This window comes from Limulus polyphemus, unplaced genomic scaffold (assembly GCF_000517525.1).
Source record: "Limulus polyphemus unplaced genomic scaffold, Limulus_polyphemus-2.1.2 Scaffold852, whole genome shotgun sequence".
Classification (NCBI taxonomy): Eukaryota; Metazoa; Arthropoda; class Merostomata; order Xiphosura; family Limulidae; genus Limulus; species Limulus polyphemus.
Genome location: NW_013666462.1, coordinates 257,727 through 269,552, shown reverse-complemented (window position 1 = coordinate 269,552; position 11,826 = coordinate 257,727). Strand labels below are relative to the sequence as shown.

The 11,826-nt window shown below is 28.4% G+C and overlaps 1 protein-coding gene across 1 annotated transcript in view; it reads right to left on the bottom strand.

Moving 5' to 3' along the window:
• Positions 1–11,750, bottom strand: part of LOC106460874 (cyclin-G-associated kinase-like) — a 42,299-nt gene extending 30,549 nt beyond the window's left edge. Inside the window, exons 1-6 of the mRNA XM_013920629.2 lie at positions 11,494–11,750; positions 8,940–9,001; positions 5,395–5,454; positions 3,651–3,765; positions 3,013–3,152; positions 2,239–2,364 (exon numbers count right to left, since the gene is read on the bottom strand). Coding sequence (XP_013776083.1) covers positions 2,239–2,364; positions 3,013–3,152; positions 3,651–3,765; positions 5,395–5,454; positions 8,940–9,001; positions 11,494–11,623 — 633 coding nt within the window. The 5' untranslated portion in view covers positions 11,624–11,750. The remainder of the gene's footprint in view (positions 1–2,238; positions 2,365–3,012; positions 3,153–3,650; positions 3,766–5,394; positions 5,455–8,939; positions 9,002–11,493) is intronic.
• Positions 11,751–11,826: the final 76 nt, after the last annotated feature.

Genomic DNA, 11,826 nt, shown 5'->3' with positions numbered 1-11,826 from the left:
ATAGTAGTGTAGGTATACAAAATCTAAATGGTGTATTTAAATGTTTACACTCACAAAAAAGAAAACCTATCTTTCTATAGGTATTTGAAGAACTTGTAGCATTGCGCCACAATTTAGTTCTTCGTATTGTTAGCCGACACTGGGCAGCTTGTACATAATTGAATAGATTTGTTTAAACATGTGTTTAACAACAAGTTTAGCAAAATGTTCTTAAAAAGATGATGACTTTATTGGTAGTTCTTACTGACTGTTTGTTATAGAAATTTGTGCAAACTACACAAAAGCTGTGTGTGTTAGTTGTTCCTAACTTTGAATTAATTGACTTGATGGAAGGCACTAACATCTCTTAGGCTACTTTAATTCAATGCACCCTTGGTCACAAATAGTGGAGTGTAATTTCGTTTACTGTATGAGGGTACAAACTTTAAACCCTTAGATCCACCCACAGCCTGGCACACTAACTACTAGGCCATACGCAGCTCCAATAATTCTAGAGTTAAATAAAATTTTTTATGGAATAAATATATTACATGACAGCACAGGGATTCTATTAAATCAGCCTACACAGCTACATACTTACAGTACCCACCATAATAACAGATATTTATCAAGCATTAATTACAAGTGGGTACCCGGGAGCTAGCAGAGATTTTTATAATAGTCACAACAAAACATTCTTCTTCTTTACAGATACCTTGGTAATACAAAATGTTATTTTTTAGAATTGAAGATGAGTAAAAATTCTTATTATACATTGAAATCAATTATATTTTGTATATATATATACTTAATCTTTTTTATATTTTAACAATATATTTTGGTTGTAGAAGCCACTCTTCAAGTTATATCTGACAAGTGAGATACCAAAAAAATTTAAACGAGTTGTAAACTGGTATAAATAATCAAAGTTAAAAATCCAATTTCTAATAAACAATGATTTATTGTATATAATTCTAAAACGAGACTATTTCCCATCTCAAACATACAATAAAACATTAAATAACTTACTGTACAGAAAGAAAAGCCTCTAATGACACTGGAAACAATTTCATACACCCAACATGTTTCGACGTGTTTACTAGATCATCTTCGGGAATGCAATGTTGTGCATGAATCACATTTATTTATACACTTACAGAAAATCATCATTATATAATTTACATATTAAAATAATTTCGTACCATCTGCTGACAACATTTCCATGAGGTCCATCATTCTTATTTAATATTTTAAATTTACCTTTTTTTTTTATTATCTCAATAAATTCATATGAATTACATTTAACATCCTGTTAAAATAATAATTTTCCCCATTGAATTGTGTATTTTGTTTCATCAATACGTTCTGCTAATAATGAGATAGTAATATTATTGTTCTTAACATTTGTGTTCATTTATTCTGTATTTTAAATTTCTTCTAGTTTGTCCTATATAAACTTTTTCACATTCATAATATTTTATACATATATCAAGTTTTTTCCATTAACATTTTCTATCTTAGAATTGTGTACAACAAATAGTTGTTTACTGAAATTTAATTTTTTACTTTGAGCATTTACACAAGTGCCAATTGAATATTGATATAAATAATATCTAGAAGACAAACTTCAAATACTGTCAAAAACATCTGCAATGCAAAATTGAGTACCACTCACATGGAGGTTTTTTATTATGTGTTCTAAATAATTTTATACAGAGTATCACATTTCTTGTTTTAAGCTTTGTAATGATTTGTTTGTCAACTTGTAATCTATTTTTATTTACTTAGCTTAATTTTGACTCTTCAATTTTTATATTTAACTTTAGTTAAAGTCTTACACTACACATAAGCATTATACTTTTTAGCATAATATAAATTTGGGGAAAGTGTCAAAATAAAAAGTGTTCTTTAACTAATGATACTTAAACTCAGACAGCATCCTCTAATCAGTTCAACTAGATTTATTTTACAGTTTCTTTCATTAGATGCTCCAATCCAAATTTGAGTCATTATTATTAATTTTTATTCCTCTTCTGAATTTCAAAACAAATTATATGTACTACAATCAAGGTTCCATCTTAAAAGAATTTCAGTTTGTAAAAATAGGAAATAGTTTAGTATTTGTAGACTACGCAAATGTGAATGAAAACTGCACAATTGCAGTGAAAGTTTGTAAAAATGCTTGACCATTAGTTATTCTACTCTTAATTAAACACACAAACCTAAAAACTTTATAATACCAACAACTATTTAACTTACTTCATCTTCTACAAGACTACGTTGTATAGCAGTCCAAGAACTATCGGGTTGATAGGACTTTGTCGTCGCAGATCCAAAATCACAAAGTTTTAATTCACCTCTACTATTCAATAGTAAATTTTCTATCTAATAAAAGAAAATAATGTTAACTATATATATACAATGTGAATTATGAACAATTAATAATTACAAATTGTGTGGAAACAAATAAAAAATTATGATAAGAAAAAGGGCTTCACATAGAATTCATCTTTTTAAATTTTGTAAAGTTAAGCCTTTATTTTCATTCTTAGATCAGAAAATAAAGAGAATAAAAAGTGATACGACAAAAATAGTGTATTTCAACCATAGCTTGTATTATAAGCAATTGTGTATTCAAAAACTATACTCAGTAATACTGCTTAAGAAATATTAAAGTAATTTACATAATATTAATTCAGTATGAAAAGATATAACATACGAGACTATGCTTAAATATTCCAGTTGCAGATAATAAAAAAACAAATTTACAAAATAAATTTTCAGATAATCTGGCCTGAGCTTAGATCACATTATGAATATTAAATTATGCAAAAAATTCTTACAAAAGTGTATTTTCGGTAAATTATAAATTGAACTTTTCTACTATTTTAATAAAACAACTGAAAAGTTACTTTCTTCTTTTCAAGTTCCTCTGATAAAAATATAAACCTTAAAAAAACAAATTTCCAAACTAAAAAATTCTAAAACAGTGAATTTATTTAAAATACACAATTTTAGTGAAACAATGTCAACCTTAAGGTCTCTGTGAATGATTGGAGGCTGCTGTTTATGCATGTGCTGAACAGCTTGACATGTCTGATAAAATATCTGCACAACTTGTTCACACATTAAAGGACTTTGTCTAGCTTTCAAAACATCCACAAGAGGTCCTCCTGGAAAATTAAAACAACATATTGAAGAAAATTATCTTAATGTAAAGTATCTAATTCTCAAACTACTAAAATTGAAAAATACAGCAGGTTCACATATGATATGCTAAATATTGTTCTCTTCATGTCCCCAACATCTACAGCCATCATGTACCATAAAAAACATTTAACTGTAAACCTGTTAAAAGTAGGTTCTATATTATAAAAAACAGATTTATTTGTTAATAAGAAATAAAACAATTCCAGGATTATTTCTCCATTTTTTATATCACAGATAATGTTTATAGATGTACAAAATGTGGCTGTCATCTAGCCTTTATTTCTAATGTGTTCTTAAATGGAACATATACATGCAAACCACTTACATTATCATTAAACAACAATAAGGACAAATTACAATTTCTAACAGCATATGCCATTCTGATATCTATACTACACCATTCATAATTGCCAGACCTGGACATTTTATACAGTTACTGAAAATATTCAAAGAATACATACCTGTACATAGTTCTGTCAATAAAAGATATTCAGACTTGCCATGATCAGACTGGTTCTTATCTATAGCTGCTGCTGCCATAAATTTTATGATGTTAGAGTGGCCTGAGAGCTTTTTCTGCAGGGCTGTTAAGCTATTTAACCATCTTATTACTAAAATATCAGATACATATGACATCAATCATGATTCATGTACACCTCTCTTGATGGTATCAACTAATGCATCTGTGATATATGAAAAGATAAAATGAAATTAAACATTATTTGTTTTTTTTTTTAATGAGACATTATATGGTGCTGGACCAAATGTACCAATGACAGTAAAAACTTGACCCAATATAAAACTGTTAGTACCTAAGATACTCAGCTTGGTATTCAAAGGGTTAAGTAATTTATCATAAACTACATTTTAAGGTAGGCTTAGTACTCTGATGGAATCAAAATTATTGCTGAAAATTAAGATCCACTGTCTACCAAGAATAGTTTTAGGGGTTTTTGAAAAAAGAATCCTACAAGGTGTTAAATACTCTTCCATCACCAATATATATATATACTTTTAAACATTAGTTCCCATCTCAGTAATATTATGTGAATACAATATTCTCGGAAACTATTCTGTACGAGTTTCATGAACAAATGATTTTCAAGTAAAACCTTGTTTTAACAAACAAACTTACTATTTGTACACAAACAATTTTGGTATAGTTTAAGTGATCACACAAATTTATATTTGTCATAATATATAAAAAATTACCATTTTAATATTCTTTATATGTATATTAATTTTTATTCATAAAGAATATTTATGGGTGTATGACATTCTTTACTTGTTTTTTTATTTTACTACTTTTTAAACCCTTGAAGCAGCTTACATTAAAAATAGATGAGGTTAAAAAAGATAAACAAATTTTTCAATAACCAATTGGTACGAGAAAAGAACTGAATATACATAATGATTCAAGAGATTTTACTAAACTCTGAAATAAAACTTTTTCTTCAAGTACATTTTTCATATACAATACATATTTTGATCTTCTAGCACAAATGAAAAATTAATAACTGCATTCCATTCTCAAAATTTCACATTGTATAAGAATATTATATGGCTTTAAATATTGCTTATCTGCCTAGATTTATTCTTCAAAATAAAATTATCATTTTTTTTTCTTATACTATAACAGTTAAATAATACCCTTTTTTTTCTTATACTACAACAGTTAATTATGACACCTTGTTTTTATAAAGCATAATATACAATGAACTACGGAAAGAACGAACACTATAAAGGTATTTGGAGTTAAAATATCTCATCTAATTTAAGTTAAGGCTACGATTCAGGTATCATTCTCAAGAGAGAAATAATAAAGCAGAAATACATACTTATACAGTATTGAATGATGTAATTGAAAAATGTTTAAATTGAACTTTTAGAATACTGATAACTCCTGATGAAACTATGACAACAAAATAATGAGGTAATAAAGATACATTCTGGAGATAAAGGTCATTATTTTATTTACCTTAATAGAAATGTCTCATAATAAACTCCAGTTTGCATTAAACAAAGTTACAAATAAAAAAGGAGACACTAGTAAGAAAGAAAAGGTAATACATAAAAACAGGAAAAAAATTGCCTATTGTTTCACAATCATCATCCCCATTATAGGTTATGTTATTGAAATGATTTAAGAACTTAAGAAACAAAATACAATTTTTCCTTCATAACTTAATAATACAATAAGGATACAAGTACAGATATTTCTTGCAAAATACTTTTACTTGCTTCTTCATCAGCTGCCAAAAGTCTCTGATAAAAAAGATCAAGTTATTAATAATTCTTTATTTTAAACCAAAGCTGATACTTGTATAATGCATAATAAGGTTTAAACAACTTAAACTGTTACTGCATTAAAGTTAGAGAAGTTTTACCTATGTCTCTTTTAAGAACATGAACCTTGGGAAAGTACTTAAAAATTTATGTTTTCATATGTTTACACCTATGAAGTTTATTTCTTACTTTCATTAAAGAGTTAACAGTGCAAATCTACATTTATACCAAAGATGTTGAAACTGAAACTTTAATACATCACTACCAAAATAACGTATTATAACTTGGAACTTTTTTTTTAAAGTACAAACAAAACTCACACTCTGATGTCTTGATTCTGGTGTAGATCTTAGATGTTTACTCTAGATTGATTTTATCAGTTTTTAATCTAATTTCAATAAGCAACATGTTTACACCAAGCCTCACCCAAGTGCAAGAAAATGTGTGTGTATCATTCAAACTAAGACATGAAAATAACTTTATAAAGCATAAATTAAAATAGTATTATAATTTTAAAAACCTGAAATGCTTCTGTAGCCCCTACTGTCTTCATTAGAGGTATTTACTTAGTGTGTAATGGTAATTATTAAGTTCAAAAATGGTGCAACAGTGCCATCTGGAATTATATATTAAGAGTATTGTATAAGAACTGTATTCTAATAAAGAAATACTTTTTTAAAATATATTTTTATAATGTCAGAGTTAACTCACTGAGAAAAGACTTTTTCATATATTTGGTATAACACTTGTTCTTTGTCTAGATTTATAATCTTATCTCTCTGCTTTAATATTTCTAGAGATTCACATACGTTTCTCTGTCCACATGGTTTCATTGTGCAATAATTTTGGGATCATTTCAATTGACAATATGGTCCTTTTCTGTTATGTGATAAGCTACAGCTGATTTGTCCTTTTTTTTTTCTTTTTACAATGATTTTTGTATTCTTTTCTTCTTGTTTCCAGTAACTACTGGGACAGTTTTTATCATCTATCTTAAAAAAAAAGAAGTAAACAGCCAATGTCCAATCCTCTAGCACCTGCCCACTATGTGTAATGTCTAAGTATATAATCTATGAGGGCATTACTATCAATCAAACCATGCTCTAAGTATGGGTTCCCTTTTGTCACCCATATTATATGACATCTATGAGGATAAATCTGATGAGGAAATTTATCAAAAATCACCTATCACATTTGATTTCTGGACATGATATGTGTATGATACTTTCACCTTGTTTCTAAAGAATTTAAATTCAACTTTACTTTTTCTCTCATATTTAAATGGTAGAAATCCAAGTATTACATTTGTGTCAAAAATAATGACAAGTTGCCATTTCTTGATGTATTAATTATACATGACCTTTATTGTAACCTAAAAACGGAAGTCCAAAGAAAGTCTAGAGATGCAAGTTTGTTTCCAGAAATCAGATCAAATCACTCTTTCTCTTAGTAAAAGGCATTTTTAAAGCTATGACCTGAAGAATGCTTAATATCTATTCAGATGATGAAGCTGTTGCTAAGGGACTGAATTTCTTATAAAAATTATTGCAAAATATTCAACTAAGACAGTTTTATTTTTCTAACAGGGTGGATGGCCTCTGGAATGGGTCACCTTTGGATTTTGTGGAGGCAGTCAATTTAAGTGAGTTTAAGAGAAAGCTTGATAAATATATGAATGATAAGGGATGGATTTAAGATTTATAATAGTTTAATTTAGATGATGTGACAGCCAAGATGGACCAATAGGTCCCTTGTTGTCCCTAAACATTGTTATTATGTTACGCCAAAGGCAGAAAATTAGCATGATTGGCAAAGTATACTTCAAAATTAAGAAACAAATAACCAAACAAAGCATAACAATAAAGACAAAAAAAATACATGTTTAACTTCCTATCCTCAAGTTCCTAGTAAAACCTGACACGTATTCAAAAGATAGAAGGGTCAATGTAGCTTTAAGCCTATGAACAAGTTATGAAACAATGTCTATAAAAGAATAGACAAAATTCAAGATACAAAAAATAAGAAATTAATTAAATACCCTGTGAATGTGACAAAATCTACATTGGGCAAATAAAATAATCACTGCAAACAAGAATAAAAGAACACCAAAACCATAATAAAACTTGAGTAATGGACAAATCAGCTGTAGCCTATCACATAATGTAAAAGGACTACCAGTATATTATCAATTGGAATCCTGCTAAAATCATATACAGAAAAGTTTTTCCTCAATGGTTTAACTCTGACACCATAGAAATAATTATAAAAAAAGCATTTCTTTATGACAAGCCAATGGGTATATAAAACTCTTACTATATAATTCTAGACAGCAATGTTGCACCATTCTTGAATGTTATAAGTATGTTGTTACACAGTAGGAAAAAAACCTGTGAAGAAGGCAACCACAAGTTGCTAAAATGTATCAGGTCCTTTATATCAAAAGTAGTATTTATATCATGTTTAAAGTTGTTTTTGTGTCTTAGTTTGATAACTTTGAGCATGAAGGAGCTAATGTACTTCATACATCAATTATTATTACTCATATTTTTCTTTATGTTAGTTTGCCATAGCAGAGACAAATATGATGTCAAATTAGTGATGATACTTGTAAATATTACTGTATGTGCTAAAAGAAATGTTTTTATTTTAAGATCAATAAAAAACTGCACTTTAAGAACATAGCCGTGTCTTGGCTAAACAGTAGTAGATGGAAAAATTTTCTTTTTTCACACTGTTTAAAGTGCATCCAAAAATGTAAAACTAGCTCTATAGCAAGAACATGATATACTTAACCTGAAGAACAGCATCAGCTCAGAACAATTTCTAAAAAAATTTTTGATAACTGAAAAAACCTGCCCAGTTGAAAAACATTTTGATTCTTTGTCTAAAATAATTGAAATAAAAATCTGTGATTTGTCTTAGGTAGTTTAAGTAAAAAGCTGAGAAAGTTATACTTAACCGGTATCTATCATTAAAATATTGGAAAGAGTTCCATATGGCACCCCCACCCAAAAATTGTAGAAGTGCAAATAAAAAACGATTCTGGAAAAGGGTTTATTTTAAGGGGTGTATTAGAAAAATTGGGGCAAGGGCAAAGACATTTGACAAGCATTTGTGTGAATACATGTGGAGAACATTATATTCTGATAAAAGTAGCCTTTTTGATGTCTTTATACAAGACATATGTAAAGTTTATCCCCAAGAAGATTGTACATCTAATTAATGAAGTAAGTGGTATAAAAATGTATTAAAATTATCAGATCATACTATTAATATGATTTATTAATACATAAATATTACTCTGATGAATTTTTTTTAAAATTGAGTGGGGGTGCCATATGGAACTCTTACCAAAATATTTTCAAGCCAGAATACACAATCAACAAAAAAAAAAAGTACATGCTATTTTTAGAACTAAGTACATTATATATAAAACAAAATATGAAAATAAAGTTTAACCTTACCTTAAGAGCATATTCCTTTCCAGTTGTAGGATCTTGTGCCACAAACACAAACCCAAATCCACCTGTAAATAATCATTATACTCTGAACTCTACAGCATGATGTGAATACAGAAAGAATTAAATTAGCTAACCGACAAAGAATCAAGACAGGGTCATAGTTTGGAGAAAGAAAGAGTGTTACCTTCAAAATAGGGAAAAAAAATCCATACATCATAATAGTAGCTGGTTTCAAAAGTCATAATGCTCTTTGACTGACATTGTTTATAGACAAGTTAATAGAATTAACAAAAAAAAATGTGATTTAAAATTAAGAAATATTTGTTGAAAAATATAAATTTAGTTACTGATAGTAATAAAGAATTATATAAATTCAAAAACTAAATTAGGCAGTTGCTCTCACTCACACACACAAGAAGTTTAATTTTTAACACAAAATGTTGACCTTAGACCTACATCAGATGTCAAAGACAGAGAGCAATGGCTTTATTCATTAATTATAATTAAGCCTTAAATTATTAACATTCATTGATGAGTTTGATTTTTTTTATAACAAGTGGAAAATTAATTTTATGTAGAAATTCCCATATATGAATTATACAACTGCCGTTTAATTCCACACACACACACTTATAAATGTGGTTCTTGAATGTGTGGTGCTTTCAGAAACACAAATGTAGAATTTCTGGCAGTATATAGCAGAAAAGTTTACACATTTAAAACTTAGAATTCAGATAGTTTGACCAATTATTTAAATGATATTTGTCAGTTTGGGAACTTAGATTCATAAATAACTGTACCAAAGTGATGGTACATAACTCCAGATTTCAGTAATTGTAACACATTTGGTAAATGCCAATAAACCAAAATTTGCACTTAGTAACTGTATATTTGAATATTAGTTACAACACACCATTCATTGTGTTTTATAATTATAATGAGGGGTTACCTAGACCATTTATGCTCTCCTATTTTCTACTTTCACACTACTCCAAACTACAGACAGAAATCCCCTTTTCTTATACCCAAACCCTATCATAAATCTCCTTGTATAACTTCTATCACACCTGAAGGCAAACTATTCTATAGGCTGACCACTTATAACAAAAATAAAATTGTTTTAACTGCAGCTTAACCTGTTTTTTCATATCTTAAACTTTCATCCTGCTGTCTTTGGAACATAACACAATGAATTTGATGACAAGGAACCCACTTTTTAGAAAATAAAAGAAATCATAGCCTTCTATCCTATCAATCCCTCATATAAACTTGTATGCCAATAAGATCACCTCTTAGTGTTCTTTTCTCAATATAAAACAAGTTAAAAGACCTTACTCTATCCCCATAAGATAATCCTCCCATTTCTGAAATCATTCTACTACTTGTTACCCCCCTCTGAACCCTGTACAATAACTAAATAAATTCTTAGGTACACACTAGTACAAGAGGCCTAACTAGTTATTTGTATATGATAATTACCTGTTTTGACTTTTAAATAAACATCTATAAATACATCCTACATTTATATTAAGTAAATAGCACTATCTTAATGGCTTGAGTGACATATCTGTCATATGAAATCCTTTTAATCAATCATACTATTGGATGCCATTTATATTAGATGTGTGATTCAAATTATAACCCAAATATGTTATCTTGCCCTTGCTATAATTACACACAATTTGTCCAATATTTATCCAATCCAAGTCTTTCTGTAATACTTCAACATCATTAATACAGCAAGAAATATCCAAGAGTTTAACTTTAAGATCATCTGCAAATTTTACTAATTATGTCCATATCATTATCATTAATGTAAATAATAATAAAAAAAAACAAAGGTCAAAGTACTCACCCCCTGAAGTACTCCTCAAGTTATAGTTTTTGCTTTCTTTTCTAACCATTCTACATTCAAATTTATAAGTCTATAAGTATTCCCAAGTTCCTTAACCCTAACCAATGTGGTTTACTTAAATCTTAACTAATTTTTTTGTGGCACCTTATTAAAAGCTCTTTGAAAATATAAGTAAACTAAGTAAATACCATTTCCAACAACTAGAAAACATGTAATACTCCTGAACTTGAATCCATGCTAAGAGTAAGATAAATAATTAGTTTTTTACTTGTTGATACTAACTACATCATCAGTGCATGAATTAAGCACTCAGAGTCAAAGTAAAACATACAAATCATCTGGGTCTATAATTAATAAATTAGGAGTAGACTATCAGTATTACTAATATGTGTGTGTGTATATATATATATATATATATATTATATACATACATATAACTCTGTTATAACTTTTAAGTTAATTAATGTTATAACTTATAAGTATAACTTAATCTTAACTTTAAAAAAGCAGATTTAGTAAAACTTATAATTCATAAAATTGTTCCCAATTTTTCCAGCCAACATTCCTCATTACTTTAATACATACTGATTTTAATTATTAAATAATTTGTTAACGAAATGTGCATACACTAATACAGTAAAATGAGTAATAACAAAATAATTCATTAAATGTCAAACTTAGGCTTAACAACAATACGCCTACCTTCTGCGATGACTCTTTTTACACGCAGTTTCTGTGTTCCTAATTCTACTATTTGCCCAACAAATTCGTGATCTTCTCGTGGCATGTTGTTAGAAAAATAGCCAAGCGCGGACTTAAAAATGTCTGTCATCTTTATTTTTCTTTGTGTACAATTTTACAAATATATCATTACTTAGCACTTAATAAAAGACTTTCGTCATACTCGAAACCGAAAATGAACACACTACTCGCACTTCCCAACAATAGCCATAGCCACAGTTGTGACGTCACTAATATGCAGCTGAAAACTGTCACCTAGTGTTGTAGATATTCCTGAATGTTGTAAAACATTGT